The following is a 24130-nucleotide window of genomic DNA, read 5'->3' on the forward strand; positions in this document are numbered from 1 at the left end:
TGCTGCAAGCCAAGCAATGGTGGGTGGAGCAGGGCGAAATAATCCTCCACCCCCCAGCTCTGAGGCACCCAGCAGGAGGGGAAGAGGGACACCAACTGGGCTGTCTATGGTGTACAACACCACAAAAAATAATAAAGGCATTGAGGTGCCAAGTGGTAGAGAGGAGACAGAAAAGAGATCAAGATTATCATCCTCTTTTCCCTAGTAGCCTGAATTGGAAAAGTCCTCAAGTTTCAGAAAGAATTGAAGCATCAGTGTTCTATTTCAGAATTAACATAGCATGTTCATACTTCAACAAGTTTCTTAAAGATTCAAAAAGGTATCTGCCAATTCAGCATTCACTGTTTCAGTTGTCTGCAGTTCTGTGGATGCTCTTAAAAAAATGTAAGGGAAGTATAGGGAACAATGAAATAGCTCAGCCTACCTTTGCACAGTGAAACCACTGTGTTTTGAGGGCTGCAGGTAGTCTAAGCTGCTTGCAGCCTCTTCCTAGTCGCATGAGGCTCCTCTCTTCGCCCAAGGTCACGAATCAATTTCAGGTGGGTCCCCATTCATTTCAATATTTTATTCTTAATATATTAGACTTGATTCTACCATGGTATGTGACTGCATTTGGGGAAATTTTACTTTTAACAAGCTACTAGGTATATTCTTTTAACAATGATAGTAAATGGGACTTACTCCTGGGTAAGTGTGGATAGGATTGCAGCCTAGGATTGTTAAAAAATTTTCCTCCTTGATGTCACTTCCAATCATGACATCACTTCCAGTGGGTCTTGACAGATTCTCATTCTAAAAAGTGGGTCCCAGTGCTAAATGTGCTAAAACCACTGCTTTAAAGCAACGTGCTTGAAGCCTTCTTGGAAGAGTATATGCCCCAGACAACCCCAGAGTTCCCTCACTGATCAGAGCCCATTAGCCTTCTAAACTATTTGTCAAGTCAACTGTGTATGCTGTGAATACAGTTTCCAACATGGTTACAGACAACTCTGTAGGCAGCTTTGAGCTAAAAAACCATCCCCCTTAACTAGTAGTTATTAGTTAGCCAAGCTCCATACCTTTATTTTCCCATCAGAATGAGCAGAGGCTACAGATGTGGAGACTTTCACTAATCTTGTGGCTGACAGGTAGATCTTGAAATGTCTATAGAAGTGACAGTAAAGGCTTTCCATGAATAAATCCACTTCCTCTTGTCTGACTTCACCTTGAACACTGTGGACCGAATCCCAGAGGGCGTTTGCATCTTCAGGGTGGATGGCATAGGAAATATCCAGAGGATAAGGACTGCAGGGTACAGAAAAAGTCAGCTCTGTCGCAACAGTATCTCTGTCTGTTTTGGATCCAGTCCACATTGCAGCCATCCATGCAAGATTGAGTGAGTTGATGGTCAAGGTGCTGAAGCAACAGTCAAAGGTCTGCTGAAACCAAGTTCCAACAATGGCCAAGAGACTCTCTGCCCCCCTTACAAGGAACAAGGGCAAACAAGTGAAATCCTCTGTGACTGCCTCCAGTATGTCATCTGCACAAGTGCAGCAGAACCAGCCTGTCCATATGACTTTTCCTCCTTTATTTTCAGTGGCAACCTGAGACCTTTGCATGATCTAGGAAAAAGAAAACACATGCTTGGGCAAGATACAGGTTCCACAGAGCTCTGACAATTCTTAGAAATTTACAGCTATTAAGTTTCTTGATTCAATACAATTTTGGAAACCAAAATCCAATAATCCACTTGTTATATAGTAGGCAAAAAGTAAGGTAAGCATGTGTTTAGGCATTATTTCCCCAATGTCTGTTCAATAAAAACATCTACAACATTCATCACATTGATGACAAATATACAACAGTAATATATACTAAATCAATTTTCCTTGAAACAGCAGTTCAGCTGCTCATTATGATCATGCAACAGACCTCCAATATCCTGATCCTATGAATCCTTCCTCAGAAGACCCACTTAGTTCAATGGAACTTACCTCCCAAGGCCTATATTTAGGATTGCAATCTCTAGGCAGACAGCTAAATAGTATGCCACTGCTAACTGGGCAAAAGGCACTTTTTCAAATAGTGTTTCTTTTATAGTTAGCGGGGGGGGGGGAGTAACTGTCCCTTTTCACCCCAGCACAGTGTTTTTTCTACTGGCTGTTTGCTGGTGTTATCTGCATCTTTTTAGATTGTGAGCTCCTTTGGGACAGGGAGTCATTTGATTTTGTCTATAAATCACTTTGTGAACTTTTTGTTGAAAAGTATAATAATAATAATAATAATAATAATAATAATAATAATAATAATAATAATAATAATAATAATGGGGGTGGGGCGGGCAGGGAAAGTAGATGACTGTTCTGGAAAATTCACAAGTAGGGCAAGACGACATTTGGCTACCTGCTATGGAAAGCAAGGTGCTGGATATTTGATCTGAACTACAAAAGTAGTTCGTATATTCTCAGCCTGCTAGCAGGCAAAGCACAATCCTGTTTCCAACTCCCTTCCTAGCCCAGTTTTGCTGTACAGTTTGATTGGAGGCACAGCCTCCTCCACATTATATCAAATCAGTAATAGTCTGGCTTCAATGGTTCTTGAAAACTGTAGTAATATCCTTGACACCTTTGACAACGTGTTCACTTGATAAGTTTTGAGAACCCCCCTTTTCGAGAAATTTTTTTTAAAAATAGGATGTGACCCAGACTGTTGCAAAATATTTGGTGAATAAAACTGGTGAGCCACACATCCCTGACATTCAAAATCCCATGTCATTTAAGATCAGAGAGGGATCCTGTGTTGGCATCCTAAGCAGAATGACTGAAATAGAAAGACAGGGCCACACATCCTACCTCAATGAGGACTGCTGGCTGGTCCTTTTCTGTGGTTTTCAGTGCTGAGATTGAGGAGAAAGTCACTTTAAATCCAGATTCAGGTTCAATTTCCACAACAGGACTCTTTTGCTTTTCAGCAGCAATAAAGAGACTTAGTTGTCTAGAATATTCCTGCAGTCGGCTATAAGAGAATTTGTACAGGGGAGTGACACTGTATAAGGTCCATTGTTTACGGAGCAGAAAGCCTATCTGAGGATCAACATTTTCCTGTAATAAAAGAAGAGTTTCATAAGTTTACAGGTGAGTGATGTTTGCAGTCTATATTTTTCAGCCACAGTTCCAGAAATGGAAATTATAGAGGCATTGGTGCTTAGTATTCAACAAGCTGTAGAACTTCTGGTTCATACATTGTCCTCAAATTGGGAGTAAGATACAACTAATTTAATAATTACTCTGTGTGGATGGGTCACTTTCATACCCTCCCCATATCTCCACTGGCAAAAGTCAGATACTCTGGCAAAGTCAGACCCTATCTCCTCTCAGTAGAATTTTTTGGTTTTTTTGCTGTGCCACAAAAAGAGAGAGAGAGAAACAAGAAAGAGTACCCTAAGATATATATTAAGAGGGAACTAAAAGAATAAGGCCCTTTACAGTAAGTTGCAGACCAATCAGTGTAATAAAGGAATATATATTCTATAATAAAAAGGAAAGACTCCCTAGAGTCCAGAAGTTATTAAAAACCATGCTGTGCATATATGCAGGTAGCCCTCAGTTTGCAACAATTTTTAGATGATTCACATATAAAAATGGTATTGAAACCAGAAAGCCAAAAATATCAAGAGTGGCTGCTCACATATGGAACATGCAACTCCTGCATGAAGGTTTTATGTTACTTTGGAATAGGGGAGGAGAAGAGAAAGTGAGCAATGTACAATGTGAACCCAAATGTTTTCAGCAGCAAGTCCCACTGAATTCAATACTCTCAAGTACACATAAAATTGCAGGCTTCACTTGCAAGAGGAGGTTCATAATTTTAAGGGGAGACCCGTATCCAAGGATCCCATATCCACGGTTTCAGGTATCCGTAGATCAGGTCTGTGGGGCCCCATACGTGACCCCTTCGGAGGTGAGGGGAGATGAGCTCCCCTTGCCTTCTGAGGCCCATGGATGCAGCGCACTATGGCCATAAGAATGCAGCTGCTGCAGGCCTCAGAATGGGCAAAAAGCAAAAAAAAAAAATGCAACTTCTGGTTTTATGATCAGACCAGTTTAGTTTTGAAACCTCACAAAATCTAATTAAAGTACAGCTGGGAAGTCTTTCAAAGCCTAGGTGAACCTCAGATTTTCAGGAAATCATCAGGTTTTCAGACTGTGCAGCTAAGATTTTTCAAAATTCCTGAGCAGCACCATCAAGCAGATAGCAAAATGGGCACATGCTCCCCACTCTCACATTCAAGGCCTCCTAGCCATATGAGGATCATATTCAATGCTCTGCCTTAAAAAGATATACATTCACAACATGTACTCACTCCCAGAATAACCCTTGATCAGTGGGTTTCAAACTGTTGTAGTAAACCCTGGGGCCCCTTGGAAGCTTTATCATTTGCTCCCATAAAATTTTACGGCTACCAAATCTTCCAGCCCTTACCCCAATTAATAGATTCTTACCAGAAGCCTTGATTGCTGACACATACATCACCTCAAATTCCTTATCTTGAGGCTGAAAGTCAGCCCAGTGACTTCAGCCTCTAACAGCTGAACTCTTTCCAGTCATTCTACTGTAGTTTTCTTCTCTATGCTTGAACTGTACCAAGACTGGCGCATCCAATTAAAAAAAAAGAGAATGCTCTGTCATCAACTACTTTTACTTCATAATCCCAAGTCTATTATTTCCTTACCTGCAGATGAGGAGTTTGTGAAATCCTTCTCCTAGCTGGGGTTTGACCAAACAGGTTTCCTCTCTTGATACTCTTGTGGGACACCCTACCTCTTGAAAGATGTGCAGTGTTACTGTAGCTTATCCCATGATCTGTAGTTTTTCCTCCAAAAGCAATTCTTCTGCTCAAGTTGGGAGTGTTGGCATCCTATGAACACACGTACATTACCCAGCAGTAAACAAAAAGGAACAGAAGTTAGTTTTATACGACATGAGGAAACCTCAGGCAGTCACTCAGCAGACCGAGAGATTGGAGGCCAACCTAGGTATATTGGGGGGGCAGTACTTTCCCCAAAGAGATAAGAAATTAAATTCATAATCTGTTTAACATAGGAGCAATTGGTTGAATATGGTTTTTAGGGAACAATCCATTTCCTTGCATAAGAAGAGTCCTGCTGGATAAGGCCAAAGGCCCATCAGCTTCTTGTATCTCACAGTGGCACACCAGATGCATCAGGAAGCAAACACCCAGCATCCTGTTTCAAATATTAGGAATAACTAAAATTAGATGATAGGAAATGCAACTTGATGAATCCAACAAAGGCTGCCATCTTAGGCATACATACTTGGGAATAAGCACCACTGAATACAGTGGACTTGCAGGGCAATCCTAGACATGCTTAAATCTATGACACATCTATGAAGCAAGTCCCCCTTAATTCTTGGGGATTTAATTCAAACATAGGTTATAGTTTCTGAGCTCTCCCCAAGGATGGGTCATTTTCATTCTCTTCCTACAGCTAGCACCAGCAACTGGCAACTCCCGGGCAATGGAAGGCTTACACTTCCCATGTAATGTGGGAAGCTCATGGAAACAAGTCAACCTGAACCCCTCCCCCCCAATATGCCTTTTATTAAATCAGAGCTACTCCTAAACATAAAATAGTAAAAAAAAAAGACAGGCTTCCATCATCGGCTGAGGGAATTTCACTTGCTCCATTACCTTACCCAAGAGGTCCTCAGCAAAGGAAGAGTCACCATCATGGACCAAGGAAACTCCTCCTGCTACACCCCACTCCCTTGCTTGAGAGACCTTCCACAGCAGGGGTGCTCAATAGGTGGATCACGATCTACCGGTAGATCACGAGGCAAAATGAGTAGATCGCGGAGTGCCGACCCCCCCTTCAGGTGCCTCTGGGAGGAAACGCCGGGAGTAAGGCCATTATACTCAATGGGGCTTACTCCCAGGTAAGTGTGGCTAGGATTGCAGCCTCACAGCCTAATCCTAGGCATGTCTACTCAAGAGTAAGTCCCATTATACTCGGTGTACCTTGAGCCCCACTAACATACATTGTACACATAAATGTTATATGTTACGATGGTGCGAACATTGTAAAAAAACTCTGGTAGATCTCCGGGCCTTGCTGGGTTTCAAAGTAGCTCTCGAGCCAAAAAAGTGTGAGCACCCCTGTTCCACAGGAACTACTGCTAAGTACTTCTATCAGAAGCAGGAGAAGGGGTAGGGTTCCTAAGTTGGCTGGAGTAGCCCTGGTGAGAAGTGGGAAGACCTGGAATTACTGCATAAATGACTTGAGGGCCCAATCCTATCCCATTTTTCCAGTGCTGGTGTAGCCGTGCCAATGGGGCATGTAGTGCATTCTGTGGTGGGGAGACAAAGGCTTCCTCAAGGTATGGGAACATTTGTTTTCTTACCTCAGGGCTACATTGCTGTTATACAGGTGCTAGAAAGTGGGATTGGGCCCTCAGGCTGCAATCCTATTCACACTTTACAGTAAGCCCTACTGACTGTAATGGATTTACTTCTGAGTAGACACACATAGGGTTTGGCTCTTGATCATCTATTTTATTAATTATTTTATATCTACAGGAAGCTCTTCTGGTAACCCTTGTGCAAGCAGAACAAACATTTCTTAATGAATAAGACACAAAAAAGTTTAACAGACTCATAGGAAGTGGTTCAACCACCAGGTACTCAGCTTTCAATTGGATAAATAATACCCCCCCCCCCATTTTTCATCCTGTTGAATTTTTAAATTCATGTTGAACACATACCTTTTAAATAACTTTTATACACACACACACATAAAAAAACCTTAACATTACACACACATATGGATATGCTGCCAGTCAGAAGGAAAACATACACACACACACTTATATATATATATATGAGAGAGAGAGAACAGGAAATATATGGAGGAAAACATTTTATAGTTCTACTTTTTATAGTTCATACACACACAAACACACGCAGTAGAACTATAAAATGAAGGTGTCCAGTTTGGGGGATGGAGATATATAGAGTTAAGTTATATGTGTGCGTTATACACATACCTTAACTCTATACACCTCCATTCCCCAAGCTGGACACCCTCCCTTTCTAGCCCTACTGCGACCAGAAGCCGCGGCCGCCGGCCCCCCGAGCCTCCAGCCCGCTTCCTGGGAGAGCAGCCCTGAGCACACCGAGATCCACTTTCAAGGGACGGGCCGAGCGCTGCCCCTCACCTGCTGCTTCAAGTGCGCCATCGGGACTCCTCCAGGCTCCTCCCTTCACAAACGGCAAGGCGACTGCGGCGGGCGCTGTTTTTGAATCTGCCTCCCAGCAGGCAGTGCGGCGGCGGCGCTGTTTTGCGCATGCTCCGGACGTGCGGGCTTTCCTGCCTCTAGCAACATGTCGGCCGGCGCTGCGGTGGTGGCCGCGAGGGGACAATCCGCGTGACTCTTGAAAAGTGCGCGGGCAGGGAAGGCGAAGCGCAGGCGGAATAAGGATAATCGGGGGGGAAGGTTTGGAGCTCCGTCGCGCCGTGACTGCAGTACCTGCGGAAGGACCATGCAGGGGTTGCGCCTCCTTTCCCGCCCGATCTTGCTGTGGCTCCCCAAAGAGGTGGCGAGAGCCTGGGGCAGGCGCCTCTCCAGCACCGGGCGGCTCAAGGCAGCCGCGACCCCTGCAGGTCAGTGGGGCTCGTGTGGCGGAGGAAGGGAGTGGCGTTGGAGGTGTGTGTGTGAGAGAGGGACGTGGGGTGGGTGGGGAGACTGTTGAGGCAGAGCCTCCCTACCGTAGTCCTTGGAGGAGCAGCGCCGCCCTGAGGCAGAGCCTCCCTACCGTAGTCCTTTGAAAAGCAATGCGCGTGGGTTGAGTGTGCTTGAGCTCCTCACATGGCGGCGGCGCTGCTTTTCAAAGGACTACGGTAGGGAGGCTCTGCCTCAACAGTCTCCCCACCCACCCCACGTCCCTCTCTCACACACACACCTCCAACGCCACTCCCTTATAGATGAGAATGTATAGATATGATGTATAAACATTACTTGCTTCTTGTCATTTTATGCTGCTGTCTTTATACTGTCTTTATAACTTTGGCGCGGCTATGAAAACTTCATTTGAGCTTCTACATTCATGATGAACTTCCTTATATCCAATTCTGGTTTTTTTCTACCCAAGATTTCAATAGTTTTGTTGCCAGGACCAGAACCTGTGGCGAACTGCGCTCTAGTCATATCGGTCAGGAGGTTACCTTGTGTGGATGGATTCAGTTTCAGAGGTAAATGAGAAGTTCAGTAAATGCAGCTATGAGAATTCTAATTAGAATGCTGGAGTCTGGGCAGCTTCCCAGTCCAGATCCTTAACTTCACTAAAGGCTTTCAAATCCTGGGTTCAATATGCTTTGCCTATGTTCAAGCAGTTTTCTTGGAGTGTCTTTATGTCAGTGTTTGTTAAGAATTGTATTCTAATACGGAGTGCACCTAGTCCAGCATCCTATTACCAACAGAGGCCATCAAATGCTTCTGGGAAGCCTCAAATAAGCAGTGAAAGCAAGAGCCCAGCAACTGTTCTTCAGATGCATGTTGCTTCTGAACATGGAAGTTTTGTTTTGCTATTGGGGCTAATGACCATTAACCCATAATCTATGAATTTGTCTAATTCTCTTTTAAAGCCACAAAGGCCCTAATCAATTTTTAGGGCCTAATCAATTTTTCAGCACTGATATAGCTGTACCAATGGATGTGTGGTGCATTCTGCAGTTGGGTGGCACTCATGGAAGCCTCCTCAAAGTAAGGGATTTGTTCCCTAACCTCGGAACTGCATTGCCCTTATGTCTGTACTTGAAAGTGGGTTAGGATTGCACCCTAAGAGTGCAATCTTATGCATGTCTGCTCAGAAGGCCCACTGAGTTCAATGGGATCTTAGGTAAGCATGCTTAAGGTTGCAGCCTGCCAGTGGTTGTCATGTGGCAGTGACTTCCATAAATTATGCGTTGTGAAGAAGCTTTATCTAAATTGTCCTGTGTCTATGGATATAACGTCAATTGGTGATTCCCTCTCATCTAGTATTAGATGAAAGGAAGATCAGAAAATCTGCTGACCATGAATAAATGTATGAATGCCTTTCATTCGCATGCTATCTTTTTCTTTTAGTTTCCTAAACCAAAAAAGCCCTAAATACTTTAACCCGACTGCATAGGAAAAGTGCTCCAGTCCTTTGATCGTTCTGGTGCCCTTTTCTGCATCTTTTCCAGTTCAGCAATTTTATTTTTTTTTTAGATTTGACCATCATCAAATACTAACTGGGCATATTGGCATTATAACAGAAGTTCATAGGCTGTTTGGCTTTTGCTGTGATGGAACTCTCAGTAGGAAAATTCCCCTTCTCATGCTATCCAGCTTTGTTCCTTTTTTCCTTCAACCTCCCCCACCCCACTGTATTTTTAAAATTTTCTAAATACAGATGTGCCCTGGTATCCATGGTGGTTCCATTTTGGAACCCCCCATGGTTAACCAAAACTGGGGATACCCAAGGAAACCCCCCTCAAACCCTCCAAACTGAACTGGAGCTGTGCTCTGGTCAGATCCAGGGGCTTTTATGAGGCTCCAGAGGCCTCGCGCATCCTCTTTCCGCCTCTGTGGGCTTCAGAATGGCCATTGGAGCCCCCAAAAACAGCTGTTTGGACCCAAAAAAAAAACATGATTTCCTGTTTTCTTGGGAAACCGGATGTGGCTTTTTTGCCGTTTTAAGGTATTCTAAGGCCTAGCAAATCTGGCTTCCCTGGGCCTCAGGATGCCTTGTAAGGGCAAAAAAAGTTGCTTCCAGTTTCCCAAGGAAACACTCATGTGTTTTGGGGTCCAAACAGCCATGCTGAAACATGCCCGTGGCCTCTGTAGGCCTCACAAAAGCTTCCAGAGGCGAGGGGAGCAGAGCTCTCCTTGCCTCCAGAAGGGGTGCAGGGGTGGCCGTGGATCCGATCCACTGTTAACTGAAACTGTGGATATAGAATTAGTGGGTGGAACCCCCCCCCCATATTAGTATTGTAAGTTGGGGGGAAAGTCTTAAACCTTTCTCAATTGCACTAATTATCAGAGATATTTTTCCCTGTTGAAGATAATTCCATACCTGGTATGGAACTGTGTATCACATGATTTACCTGCATGTGTAGATTGGCTCTAGTGAAGGGATTTAAATTGAATGGTTATAAACTTAACTGTATGCTTATGTGTCTTGTGAATTAGGCAGGGGCAGTTTGTGATTTTGAGAGACTTCCAAGGACTCATCCAAATCATCATTCCGCAGGATGAGGTAAAAACTATCATGGGTTGATTCTTAGTGATGCTACTTAAAGTATTTATATGTTATGGCACAATGTGTAATAAAATGTATTATTGCTGCATATTTAGAATGGGAGTTGTTGCAGAAAACTTGATGTTTTGTTAGCTGTGGCCATTTATATTTTAGTTGTTTTGTAAATTTTAAAGAATGTTGGCGATCCTTGGGGATTGTAGTTTAAATGAACCCACCCCATAACTACTGGGCTAGGTACTGAATACTAGTGAGACAGATTGCAGAATGTAGATCTGAACTGAAAGCAAAAAGTGCTTCCAAATACTAATGTTCTAATGCACTCTTCCCTCTTTTCTGTAGACTGCTTCCCATTTGAAGAAGGTCCTCTGTGATGCTCCTGTGGAATCTGTTGTAAGAGTGACTGGAACTGTTGTTCCTCGGCCTCCAGGACAGATAAACCCTGTGAGTGCTCTTTTGTAACTTGACTATTTTAAGACACCAGTAATTGTTTTCAGAAAATGAAATATCATATGACATGTGGTTCATTCTTAGGTTTTTGGGTTTGGATTTACACATCGGCCCTCGGTGTCTGCGGGGAATCCGTCTCCACAGATAACGCAATCTATGGATATCCAGATCTGCAAAGGGACCCTCAGAGGCTTCTGGATGTGACCACAAGTGTCTTCTGGTCACATCCAGAGCGCTTCTGATGCGCAAAGAGGTGCATGATCTTTGCCTCAGAAACCCTCTGGAAGCTTTCTGCAAGGTACTTCTGGTTTGACGAAAAACTGGATATGCCTGTCAGAAGCCACTGGGAGGCATTCTGAGGTGTATAGAAACCGCGTGCAGCCTCCCCGAACCTCAGAACATGCCCCAGACATAACCAGGAAGACACTTCCGATTGCATCCAGGCGATCTCTTGAGGCCCTCCAGCTGATGGTTGGCACCCACAGCAAGTCAAATCTGTGGTTGCTGAACCCTTGGATAAGGAAGGGCAACCTGTATTTCTTTTTTTCATATATTTGTATTTGATATTTATTTGAGAAATTTATATCCTACCTTTCCCATGCCGAAGCTCCATAGTAGAGGACAAATGTGTCTTTACTATAATTGTTCCTCTGGCAACTCATAGAATCCTGCTGTTCCACATGGCATCTGGGTATGCCTTCTGAGCTTCCAGCAGGAGCAGTTGCAGGTTGGCCAAACTGTAAACAGGGCCTTCTCTTGGCTCTGCTGTCTCATGACAACTTTCTTTCAGTCTCCCATCCAAAATTCAACCAGGACTGTGCTCCTGCTCAGGTAGCCGTCTGCTCAACCACCAGACCTCATCTGCTGCCATTAGACTTCACCTGCTAATCACCTTCTGACTTCAGTCTGATCTACCCAGATGTTTCTAGTCTTCATGGCTGAAAAGTGTATGGGCTGCTAGGAGTTTCTGTCAAGCAAATAAGAGCTGATTTCTGCCCAACATTTACTTAAGTTGGAGATTATCTTGTGACTTCCAGTAATGTTTAAGAAGTGATGAAACTGGTGGTAGAGAAACAGACATTTTCTGAAAAACTGCTGAACTTCATTGCTCTTGACAGGATTCATTGGGACTGTAAGCAGAGACTTATCCAGTATTCTATAAATTTCACTTGCCTTCTTGTCAGTCTGACTACATCCAGCAAGTAAAAGGGGATTGGACAGGTTTCTGGAGGAAAAATCCATTATGGGTTACAAGCCATGATGTGTATGTGCAACCTCCTTTTAGATTTTAGAAATGGGCTATGTCAGAATGCCAATGCAAGGGAGGGCACCAGGATGCAGGTCTCTTGTTGTCTGGTGTGCTCCCTGGGGCATTTGGTGGGCCGCTGTGAGATACAGGAAGCTGAACTAGATGGGCCTATGGCCTTATCCAGTGGGGCTGTTCTTATGTTCAAGTACATCTAGCAAAAATGCTGCTTGTGAGGGAAAAATAACCCCTCTTTTCCATTCTCCACTGAGAAACAGAGTGGTGGTTTTTCACTCGTGGTTCGGGCTTTTGCAGAGTGCACTTTTGCCTCCTGAAAAAACCTAAGAGAACCCCCCTCTCCTTTCTTTCTTGTACTTTGTGGAGAAAAGAGAAAATAGTTCCCCCCCCCCCATTTGTTTTTTGTAGGAAACAGCAGTAAGATGCTGTAGGCAATTTCAGCAAAAACCAACTTGGGGGGGAGGATGCTTCTGTTTTCCTCTAGAATGGGGAAATAAGAAGAGATATTTTGGGGGGTTTTCCCTGCAAGTTTGGGCTTTTGCAGGAACCACTGCTGCCACCTCTTCCTGGGAGATCCCTACAGTAAGGGAAAGAAACTTGCTAAAGAAACCTGAAAGAGGAAAGGAGTAGTAATACTCTTTGCTGTTTTATAGGAGGCAGTTGTGAAGTGCTGATAGCACTTTCTGCAAAAGACCAAGTTTCAGGAAAAAAACCTACCGTATTTATCGGCGTATAACACGCACTTTTTCCCCCTGAAAATAGGGGGCAAATGATGTATGCGTGTTATACGCCGATGTCCAGGGAACGGAATCCTCTTTAAGGGATCCCGTTCCCAATAGTGCCTAGCGGCGGCGCAGCATCATGACGTGATGTCAGCGCTGCGCCCGCCGCATATTATCACAGCCGCTGGCAGCTGATGAATATGGTAAGTGGAGACCCTTTCTTTGGGGAGGGGAGGGGGAGGGATTGAGGTGAGGTGGCATAAGTAATGCTTTGGATGGTGAAGAAGATGAGCTGATTTATGAAGATAGTAGCAGTGAAAGCAGCAGTGTTCATTGCGATTTTGAAGATAGCAGTGAAGATGAAGAGTTTCTTGGTTTCCCAGATAGTGATTTCTGAGTAAACTTTTGTAAAAACAAAATATCCAAGTTTCTTTTGTTAAAACAGTTGCTTTTACTGTCCTTTTACATTATTTACCTTATATGTGGTAATAATATTAATAAAAAAAAGTTCTGAGCTACCCTTATTTTTTTCCTGAAATTTCCCTCTTAAAATGAAGATGCGTGTTATACGCCTGTGCGTGTTATACGCCGATAAATACGGTACTTGTTTGTGAACTCACTTGCACATCTCCTCTAGAGAGGAAAGAAGACTCACTTTTGTTATCTTGGTGGGATTTTGTGTGAGAGAACAGCAGTGAAGGACTGCCTGCACCTTCTACAAAAGCCCAGCACAGCTCTCTATTCCCCAGATTGTCTGCACATGCCTCTGGACTGGCAATGCCTCTACACATGCCTTTGGTTGGCAATGACCGCTATCAGTCAGGGAAGAGGATTGGGCTGTACCATGAATTACAGTGGAATTAAGCAAGCCTACTTTTTAAGGCTATAATCTTTCTGTTTGCCTGGGTGCAAGTCTGGCCCATCTGTGAGGCCAGCTGAAGTCACTTCATGCAGCAGATGAGGGGGGATACCCATTGCCTACTTGACTCTACTGTTCCTCCTTCTTTTTCCACCTCCTGGAGCAGAAAAGGAAGAGGGGAACAGAGAGGAAGAGAAAATGTGGGGAGGAGTGCTGAAATAGAACATTGGTGAGTGGAGGAAGCAGAGCCTTGTACATCATTGGGTAATGGGAGCAGCATTTGGCATACCATGTCAGGACGTCTTGGACCAGCCCTGCCTGTGCTTATGTCTTATAAGGAGAGAACTGTATGCTGGGAGTCAGGTAGTCTAATGCTTCAAACAGCTTTGAACAAAACAACTTTGGGGAAACAAGGCTCATTCAAAGTAACACATATGACCTGAACCTCTACTTGTTACTTAGAGGTCCCACTGAGTTCAGTATAACTCTTGCTCCTGTGTAATTGTGCGTAGGAGCAGTTTCAGAATGAATGTGGTTCTGGTAGCTTTCACACTTTATAAGAACCATCAAGCAATAAGCAATACTTATATGAAGGGTAAGAAAAAAATACACATCTGCTGGGCACTTTAGTTGCAAATAGTTGTACAGCACTGTTGTCTTGGCAGTGTGTAAAATGAAAAAGGAAAGTCATTTAGCTGCTTCTTTCTTATGCATTTTAGAGATTACCAACAGGTGACATTGAAGTGAAGGTGGAGACAGCAGAGGTCCTGAACTCCTGTAAGAAACTTCCATTTGAAATGAAAGACTTTGTCAAGGTGATTGCTCCTGTCTTATTTTCTGTATGATGAACTGTTTGAAAGGAAGCCTAAGTATGCTGTTCCAGTTAATAGAAAACATCTGTTTCCAATTTGTGTTTGTTCATCTGCTTTGCAAACAGAGAAGTAATTAGTGAAATCTTGGAAAGAAGGATGTCTGTGGCACCTCTAGAGTTCTGTGAGTGTGAAAAGCAGGGTGCATAAGCACTGCTGTGCTTCTAGAGTAGAATGCATCTCAATCAAAGGTGTGCGTGTATTGTGCTTTAAAATAAACTGAAAGTCTGCACCCACAAAAGATCAATTTTATGATTTTTGTAAATTATACAAATTGAATAAATTTAATAACTTTGATTTATTTTACTTTCTGTAATTCTGCAATTTTTAATATTTTGTATAATTTTGATTTTGCTAGGCAAGGGGCAGTCAGCTCTGCAGGGCACTGAATCCCCTCCCTTTAGCCATTTCTGCCCAAAGTTGCATGTACGCATCAGGGACCAAATGTGTACACCTGTGGGCCTGGCAAAAATGGGTTAACCAATGACAATGTTCTTCACCTATCCTTTTACTTTCTGTGAGTACACAAGCTATTGCCTGTACCCTTTTTACACATAGCTTTGCAGCCATAATTCAATGCCCAGTATCCCATTCTGTGCTGTCACAAAATGACAGCCTACATGGAACTTTGATCCATATACTCAGACAGGAGTTAGCTAGTGAGTTCAGAAGAAAATGATAAAATCAACAGATGTCCACATGCTAGACTCTGGCAATTGTGTCTTTGCTTGTTTGGGGTGAGGGCATTTGTGCTGTTCCATATTACTTGTTAATTCATTCAAGCTTGACTTCTGGTTGAGTGATGTGCAGTTTGTATGTTATGACATTTGCTCATGTTTGTAGTTTTGGAAGCAACTTTGATATATTTCATTTGTGATTTTCCTCTTAAGTATAATCTCGTCTTCGTCTGCTTAGAAAAATGAGGCCTTGCGAATGCAGTACCGCTATCTGGATTTGCGCAGTGTCCAGATGCAATACAACCTACGTTTGAGATCACAAATAGTGATGAAAATGCGAGAATACCTCTGTAATCATCATGGTGAGGGCTGTGCAGCTCATTTTATCTGTCATGTGATTATTTCTTTTTTTTCTTTCATTAACTATGTTGCTAACAAATAGTACAATCATTGTTTTAGGATTTGTGGATATAGAAACGCCAACACTGTTCAAGAAGACTCCAGGGGTAGGTATGCTAATAAGTTTTTTCTGTATTGATTTTTTTAACTCTTAATTGTCCCAAATGTATGCTTCAAAAAAGTTTTAGATTAATCCTTCCTAAAACAAAAGGCAGAATCTAACACTTGCCACAGCTGTGATTGAAAGCACCATTACTGTCCTCAAAGTGGGAACTTCTTCTGTTCTAGGCTGAGCTATGTTGTGTTCAGTTTCTTTGATAGTTTCAGACTGAACAAAGGAAAAACCTAAATGTCTTGTGGCACTGATTTGTTATTATGCAGTGGTCCACATCCATAATCTCCTATCCCAAGAAAGTTTAAAAATTTTGCTTGTTTTAATAGTAAGGTGAAGGATAACTGTATACAAACTATGTATCTCATTTTTGCTTTGCATTACACCTTCTTTTATTACCAGGGTGCAAAGGAATTTGTGGTGCCATCACGGGAGCCTGGGAAGTTTTATTCGCTGCCCCAGAGTCCACAGCAGTTTAAGCAGCTACTAATGGTAGGAGGCCTGGACAGGTGAGTTTCTTGAGCCCTTCTTAGGCAAAAAAAAAGTTTTCTAGGGAGCATACTCTAAAGAAATTGGAGAAGAACTCTATGGAGTAGTGGTTCCCAAACTCTTACAGGGAAGTTGGGAACCAGCTAAGTGTCTGTGTGGGTAGGGAGGAGTGCAGCAACAGTGCTTCAGTGATCACAGCACAGCCGCTGTCAAGGGGCTTTTTACTTACCTGGGGGGCAGCACTGGCTGCCCTGAAAACAGGAAGTAGGTTTAGATCACAGGTAAGGGCTTTGTTAATAAGCTGCAGAGGAGATCAGAGGAGGCTGTGAGCCTCTAGGATCCTGCAGGAGGCTAGCACTGCACCCCAGGTAAGTAAAAAGCCCCTTGGCAATGGCAGTGCTGCAATCTCTGAAGCGCTGTTTCTGTCATCAAAGCAGGGCCACTCCCCTTAAAGTGGAGTGCTCTACTTCTAATTCCCCTGGTGGGTCGTGACCCACCAGTTTGGGAACCTCTGCTATGGAGCCGTGATTGCAAGGACTTCATCATGACCTATATGCACTCATATATGGTGTAACGATTTCCTGCAACTTGCAAATGTACGGTATTTCTCTTTATTGTGGGTAAACCTTTAATCTCCTCTTGGTTCACATTTGATGGGGTCAGTAGAAGCCAGATAAGTTGTGTTATGGGCTGAGTATTGCTTGCAGGTTGCTGGTTGGTCGTCCTAGATTATGGAAGCTTTAGAACCATTCAGGCTATCCTAAGAGGATCACCAACTCTTTTTTTCTTATGTGTAACCTGTGGCATTCTTTTTTTGTATGCAGGTGTCAACAGCTAAATTTAGTAATCCACCATTGAGAAGGTGGTGATGGGCAACAGATCAAATGATAAAGGCTACCAATTGTCACTCCTACTCACCATTAACTATTGCCTTCTCTTTCTCCCTCTTTCTCTCTGCTTCCTCACCTACTATTCTTACTCCTTTTGCTGATAATGGAAAGAGTTAGGGCCCGATCCTATACCTGGGCAGCGCTGGTAGCCACAGCACTGACCAGGCGACCACTGTTGCAAAAGTTCTATAAGGCACTTCTGTGCCGGCGTGGACGATGCAACTCTGGCAATGAGGCCTGTGCCAGTCGGCACTGAGCCTCAGCACCTAGAAGACATCAAGGACGAACGACCAGCAGTAAGAGTCCCCACCAGCCAGCGGGAAGGCATTTTGGGGTGGGGGGATGGTGGAAGAAGACAGGGAGGGGGCAGAACTGGGTGGGGGGAGTGTTGGCAGAAGGAGGACCAGCCTGGGAGAGGGTGGCAAGTCTGCCACTGAATCCTATGCCCCCTCCTAGCCCCTTCCAAAATAACTGGTGCAGCTGTGAAGAGATTCATTGGGCCTACTCGGGCTTTACCCATGGTAAGGGAACAAACATTCCCCTATCCTGAGGAGACTTCGGTGGCTGCTCCAGCCCCACAGGGTACAGTAGTGGTCATTTTGGTGCACCATTGGGGCATAGGATTGGACTTCCCAACACTTACAGAATACAGGTGCCTCCCCCCCCTTATTCATGAGGAATACATTCCCCCAATACCGAGAACCATAACTAGGTTCATGCCCTATCTCCATGCCCTCCCACCCATTACCTTTGTTTATTACATTTGCACAAAGTAATAAGATGTATTGTTATACCAAATACCATAAGCAGAGTTTATATCAAGACAAGCAGGCAGGAAACTTGCAGGCTAGATTGGAGGCTAAGAGTAAACATTAACTTCCTGCTTCCTGTTTGCTCTTAGTCTCAGTTCTAGCCTGCAGGCTCCCTGACTACTCATCTTGCCATAAGCTCTCTGCTTTTAGCCTTTAATGGAAGCAAGACAAGTTATTACTTCACGTGAATGTAATGAAGGTAAACTAAGGTAATGGGTGTGGGAAAGGCCACGGGATACTTCAGTGCTTTTCAAACTTTCTAGCATCAGGACTCGCTTTTTAAAATGACAATGTGTCATGACCCGCATAGACAAATGTCTCATAGAAAGAAATAATAGTTGTATTAATAATTTAAAAATTGTTAATACTAATCAGGGTCTCTGCTCCTGAGGCTGCTAGAGACTAATATATTTAGATATTTGCTAGATTCTCCCTAGAAATGGAATCTACAGACCTTTTCCCCTCCAAACCTTTACAGTCATTCCAGGGTACCCAGAAAGCTGAACTGGAAAGCGTGATGTGCAAGTAGAGTCTTCCAGGCCAGACAAAAGGCTAAAACTTGATTCATACGCAATCTGCAACATGCAAATTACTAGAGAAAACAGGAAAATGTGACATTTTAATTTGGGGGTATGAAGATTACCTGATACCCCAGGTTAGCCACAAGGGCAGTCTCTTCATGTGGATTGCCTGCACTGCAGTCTCCTTCTGCAAACTAGGCAAGAGAGCTTGCAAAGTTTTTTTGTTGTGTTTTTTCTTGCGACCCGCCAAAAATTAGCTCGCAACCCACTGGTGAGTCCTGACCCACAGTTTGGGAAACCTCATTCTATTTTGTAATCAGAAAAATAACCACAGTGCTGTTCTGTTGCAATGATAGGTACTTTCAGGTCGCCCGCTGCTATCGAGATGAAGGCTCAAAACCAGACAGGCAGCCTGAATTCACTCAGGTAACTTACTTATATTACTAGGTATGTTTTGTGGCTTGGGGCAAGGTTTAAAAGCCATAAGGAAATTGTAAACATGTCCTTAGCAGTAAACAGTGCGTGTCACCTGTGTGGCTGAGAAGGCTTGACCTGCCTGCCACAGATAGTTTTCTTTTGCTACAGACTTGGAATCAAGAATCCTAACCACAGAAACCTGAACTTGTTAATATTGGAGACAGAAAGTTGGACCTTGAGTTTCAGCAGTGTACAGCTAATTTGTCAGAAGCACCTTCAAGGAATGAAAATAGTTGCGCTCATACAAAGGCCCCTTCTGCTTGCACAACTCAACTCTTCTATTCTTGGAGCTTCCAGTGATGGAGCAGCACTCCAATGAAACTTAGGTTCCAATCCCTGTTCAATAATCTTTTTAAAATTCATCAAGCATCAATATCAGTAGCATTATTATTTTAGCAAAACATTTCCTGGGTGTTTCATCTGCTGGGCAATGCTCTATAAAGCAGGTTCTTCCAACGGGCTTTGACATAAATGGGTAGCTATAGCTGTGTGGCTGCTAGTTCAATGTTTATTACAGGGAAGCATCAGTGTTTGGGACAGGCCCAGGATAGCATGCCTGTACACCAGTATGGGCCAGCCCTACTGCACCTGCAGTCACCTTCACAACTCAATGTAACACACAAACCTATTAGATACCCCCCCCCCGGGCAGGTAAAGAGCAGCAGCAGCCAAGGGGGATTGCAGTAACCAAAATTCTTTCTGATTGTCCTGGAGTTAAGGTTGGGAGCACAATCTTCTACACAAACTGTTGTGGTGGGAATACAATTGATTGACAACAGAACAAAACAGATTCTCATCAGAATCTTTTACTTTACACATGGAATGGTGTCCTAGTACAGATATTGTTTAGAGAGCTTGTGTCATGTACTAGTTAGAACGGGAATGGGGATTCCCAGATTTAAATCCCCACTTAGCTATGAAACTCCCAGGGACCATTTACACTCAACCTAACCTACCTTATGAGGATAAAATGGGGTTCGGGGGTCAGGCTCTTATATGCTGAGCTCATTGGAATAAGAATGAGTTAGCATAGTTATTATAAGTAAATATCATTTCATCCCTCAGGGGATGAAGAGAGTAGTTAGAGAGACGCTTTATTCCCTTTCACATAACACCAGAACCAGGGGACATCAACGAAAGTTGAGTGTTGGGAGAGTTAGCACAGAAAGAAGAAAATATTTCTCTACCCAGCATGTAATTAGTTTGTGTAACTCTTTGCAACAGGAAGTAGTGATGGCATGTTGCCTGGGTGCCTTTAAAAGGGAATTGGACAAATTTCTGGAGGAAAAGTTCATTACGGGTTGCGAGTCACAGTTGGTATGTGCAAGCTCTTGGTTTTAGAGGCAGGCTGTCTCTGATTGCCAGATGCAGGGGAGGGCACCAGGATGCAGGTTGTGTCTGTTGTCTTGTGTGCTCCCTGGGGCATTTGGTGGGCCACTGAGATACAGGAAGCGGAACTAGATGGGCCTTTGGCCTGATCCAGCAGGGCTCTTCTTATGTTCTTATTGACCAAAAAGTACCACTTCTGTGGATTTGCAGCATTATGACAGCCCTTCTGTTAGAAAATATTCTTTGTTTTGTTTATAACATCAAGATTATGGCACTATAAGTTTTCCCTCCTTTTTGTCCCCTAAAGATTGATATTGAGATGTCATTTGTAGACCAAGCTGGGATTCGGGCTCTGACTGAAGGCTTACTTCAATATTCCTGGCCTGAGGAAAAGGGACCTATTACAGCACCCTTCCCTTCTATCAGTTATGATGAGGCAATGGCTACTTATGGGACTGATAAACCAGACACTCGTTTTGGAATGAAGGTTTGTTCTCATCTACCGGAAATATCCTGCTGAGATAAGCTAAGAAGTCACCTGCATTGAAGTTCCTTTGCAATGACTTTGACTGTATTTCTGGAAATGGTAACTGACCCTCTCTTACTACCAGCTCGGTTCTTGAGGGAATGTCAAGACTCCTGAATGCCTTTCTTGATATCTCTTCCCATTGATCACTTAGCCTGAAGGACAGGAACAGTTTAGAAAGAAGAGTTGCATCAGCTTCCATTTGTCAGTTCAGTGGCGCACACTTCAAGCACAGCTTTAATCAGCTACTCTGCATCCTGAATGTAGGGATGAGTAGCAAGTAGCATTCAGGGGCAGTAGCATAAGGGACAGGGCTGACTCAAAAGGGAACTTCATTTTTATTTCTGAGTTTTCAGTTTTAGTTTTTTCTTAAGAGGAAAAAGACACAATAGTAGCTTCAATGTCCTTTGCTTTATGTAGGTTTAAAGAAAAATGTGCAGACAGTATTCTGTCCAGCTGTTAAGCAATAAATCTACTCCATTGTCCTAGCCAATGGTTCTCAAACTTTTAGCACCGGGACCCACTTTTAAGAATGAGAATCTGTCAGAACCCACTGGAAGTGATGTCATGACATCATCAAGCAGGAAATTTTTAACAGTCCTAGGCTGCAATCCTACCCACACTTTCCCAGGAGTAATTCCCATTTATTATCATAAATACACAATAGCATGTTAAAGGAACAGATCAGTAACATTTTCCCCAAATGCAGTCACTTACCATGGTAGCATCAAGTCTAATATATTAAAAATAAAATAGTGAAATGAATGGGGACCCACCTGAAATTGGCTTGCGACCTACCTAGTAGGTTCCAACCCACAGTTTGAAAAACACTGTCCTAGCCAATTAGTATAAAGGCATTGGATGAGTGGCGCACATAGCATTTTGTTTTTTGTTTTTATTACAATGACATTTCATTAAATTATGCGTCTCAACTGTTCACTGCTGTGCATGAACTGACTGACACTTGGCATGAGTGAGCCGCTGAGGTGTATGAAACCTTAGGGACTGTGAGACTTACCAAGCTTATCTTTATGAGAGGCACCAGTAGGCTCCAGCCCACAAAAGCTTATGCTGAATTACCTTGCTAGTCTGACAAGAGAGTTTGTTGGCTGGGATTTGGGGGGCAGAAGGCGAGAACCCTGCCAAAGCCTCTGTTCCCATTCAAACAGAAGGACTGAGTTACAGAGCATTTTATCTGTGTCTTATGTGGATGCAAGCCATGTACAGTGAGAAGGGCTAGGGAAGGTCTTTTGAGTTTAGGGACAGGTTGAACCCCTCCCTTCAGTTGCCAGTCCCACTTCTTATTGTATTCAAAAGCTAAGCATCTATCACTGCTTTCTGTTATTTCTTACCTTTTCTGTGCTTGCCCCTTCCCATTCTTACTTCAATGCTCAGATTGTTGATGTCAGTGACACATTCAGGAGTGTGGAAGTTGGATTTCTGCAGAAGTCTCTCAGGGAGCCTTGGGGCACAGTGAAGGCTATTTGCATTCCCCAAGGATTGGTGAGTGATGCTGTACTCTATTTCCTGGGGTGGGGGTGTTTTGAACTTTTTAGAAATCAAAGGCCTGACAAAGGTAATAGAAGTCAAATACTTTTATCATTTTAATGGGGGGGGGGGATCTGTTTTGTTAATATTTTATTGAAAATGTATCCTACACATATATTATCTCAATAGATCCTTGTAATGGGGTTTGTAGCACCTTTATTAAGCAATGACTGTACCAGAAGAAAGGAAAGTTCGCAGGGATTGGAATACTTCTTAGTGTGTTGTTGTTTATAGCTGTATTACACTGTAGGAGTACTACCGTCTGCTAAAGCATGAAAGAGAGTCATTGGGAATATTTTTCTGTCTTCTATATATATTTATATAAATGTGATATCAGAGTTGCACATGTTTTTTTTCCCCTCTTCAAAATGTAGAAGCCTGTCAGATTGTCTAGAAGCATGCTGGTAGGATGAGACAGTAACTTGTATGCATGAATAAGAGATGCTTTTCTCTTTCTTCTATTTCTATTTCCAGCTCTCCTCCTTTCACACCTCAGGAGGATTTAACGGGGACATACGTTTCTAGAAGGCATAGCTTCAGGCTTGGGTGGCTTTCCTTCAATGAGTGGCTGCTGATTGTAATTATTCAGTGATAAGGGAAAGGGAATACACTACATCCCCACTTTACAGTGGGTTTACTTTACATTCAAATCACTTTCCAATGGATTCTTCATAGTAAAACAAGGTTCACTATATGATTATCTATTTATGGCCTCATGATTGCCACCAGCAGGACCTTGTAGGTGGTAGATAAGCCAGTCAGTGATGTGCTACCGAACACTTGCATTCACATAATAATAATAATAAATGCAGGTATTTATATACCGTCTTTCTTGGTCATCAGATTTCTCCTCAGACTTTAATTCAAGGCAGTTTACATAGGCAGGCTGTTCTAAATCCCTGTAGGGATTTTTACAATTGAAGAAAGGTTCTGTCTTTCAAGAACCGCACATTTCAGATGGATCTTTTGTGGTCTGTTATCACTTTCTGGCCTCCAGATTCCTCCCACGCAGGCTGACAAGCAGCTCCTTCCTCTCTCCAAGAGCAGGTGGAATAACTCAGCTCGTCAGCTGCTTCAAGGTCTCGCCATTCATGGTGCCGGTGGCCTCAAACTGGCGACCTTCGGATGTTATCTTCAGGCAAATGGAGGCTCAATCCTCTAGACCAGACCTCCTGCCCTCTAGACCAGTCATCAGCCAATAACAGTATTTTCAACATCATGGCTGTGTGTATGGAGGGAAGGATATAGCTTATGTGAACGCTAATTCAAAAACAAACCATCTAAGCAGCATTTCAGCTGTAGCAGTAGGTTTAACATTGTGGCTGTTTGTATTGAAGTAAGATAGAGCCATGTAATTTGTGTTCTATAATGAAACTGATAACCTTTGTGTAAACTGATAACCGTGGTGCCTAAGAGCACAGGAGGCACCTTTAAAATCAGCTTTTAGAGAGAGAAATAGCTCTGTTCTGTGGCAGAAACTTCAACATCTGACGTTTTGGAACAAATTACCAAAGAAAAGTGCATTATTGGGTTCTTGTGACAATATTTTCACAATACAACTGTATCTCCTGGATATCAGTTGAAAGTAATCAGGGCAACCAGACAACTTATTTTCAAAATGGTTCCTTTTTGATCTCTTGGTGGTAATTAAGATGAAGTGTGTTAAATAAATTCGAGTATGACTAGTTCTGCATGTATTAATATACAACTTGATCATGTATAGTCATGTATTAGACTATTAGACCTAGTAAAGATAATGGAGAAGTTAAAATTTTAAGTGGCTGGAAACAGAATTTTATTTTTTTGACATATTCTTTCTTGGCTTGTATTTGTTGTTTGGTGAAAACTGTCTTGCTGATTTCTTACTGCTGTGTGAGATATATCTGTAATGTCTTTTCTGAGAGAAC

General features: G+C 43.1%; 2 protein-coding genes across 2 annotated transcripts in view; one reads left to right on the plus strand and one right to left on the minus strand.

Annotated features, from left to right (window-relative positions):
* CENPL (centromere protein L) overlaps positions 1-7614 on the minus strand; it is a 10858-nt gene extending 3244 nt beyond the window's left edge. Inside the window, exons 1-4 of the mRNA XM_066624919.1 lie at positions 7216-7614; positions 4712-4897; positions 2832-3080; positions 1059-1601 (exon numbers count right to left, since the gene is read on the minus strand). Of these exons, the coding sequence (XP_066481016.1) occupies positions 1059-1601; positions 2832-3080; positions 4712-4897; positions 7216-7236 (999 nt within the window). The 5' untranslated portion in view covers positions 7237-7614. The remainder of the gene's footprint in view (positions 1-1058; positions 1602-2831; positions 3081-4711; positions 4898-7215) is intronic.
* DARS2 (aspartyl-tRNA synthetase 2, mitochondrial) overlaps positions 7372-24130 on the plus strand; it is a 26407-nt gene continuing 9648 nt past the window's right edge. The window contains exons 1-11 of the mRNA XM_066624917.1: positions 7372-7661; positions 8150-8249; positions 10213-10279; positions 10622-10723; positions 14294-14389; positions 15359-15482; positions 15580-15626; positions 16034-16140; positions 18700-18769; positions 20457-20636; positions 22071-22178. Coding sequence (XP_066481014.1) covers positions 7541-7661; positions 8150-8249; positions 10213-10279; positions 10622-10723; positions 14294-14389; positions 15359-15482; positions 15580-15626; positions 16034-16140; positions 18700-18769; positions 20457-20636; positions 22071-22178 — 1122 coding nt within the window. The 5' untranslated portion in view covers positions 7372-7540. The remainder of the gene's footprint in view (positions 7662-8149; positions 8250-10212; positions 10280-10621; positions 10724-14293; positions 14390-15358; positions 15483-15579; positions 15627-16033; positions 16141-18699; positions 18770-20456; positions 20637-22070; positions 22179-24130) is intronic.

This window comes from Tiliqua scincoides, chromosome 4 (genome assembly GCF_035046505.1).
Source record: "Tiliqua scincoides isolate rTilSci1 chromosome 4, rTilSci1.hap2, whole genome shotgun sequence".
In the NCBI taxonomy this organism is placed as follows: domain Eukaryota; kingdom Metazoa; phylum Chordata; class Lepidosauria; order Squamata; family Scincidae; genus Tiliqua; species Tiliqua scincoides.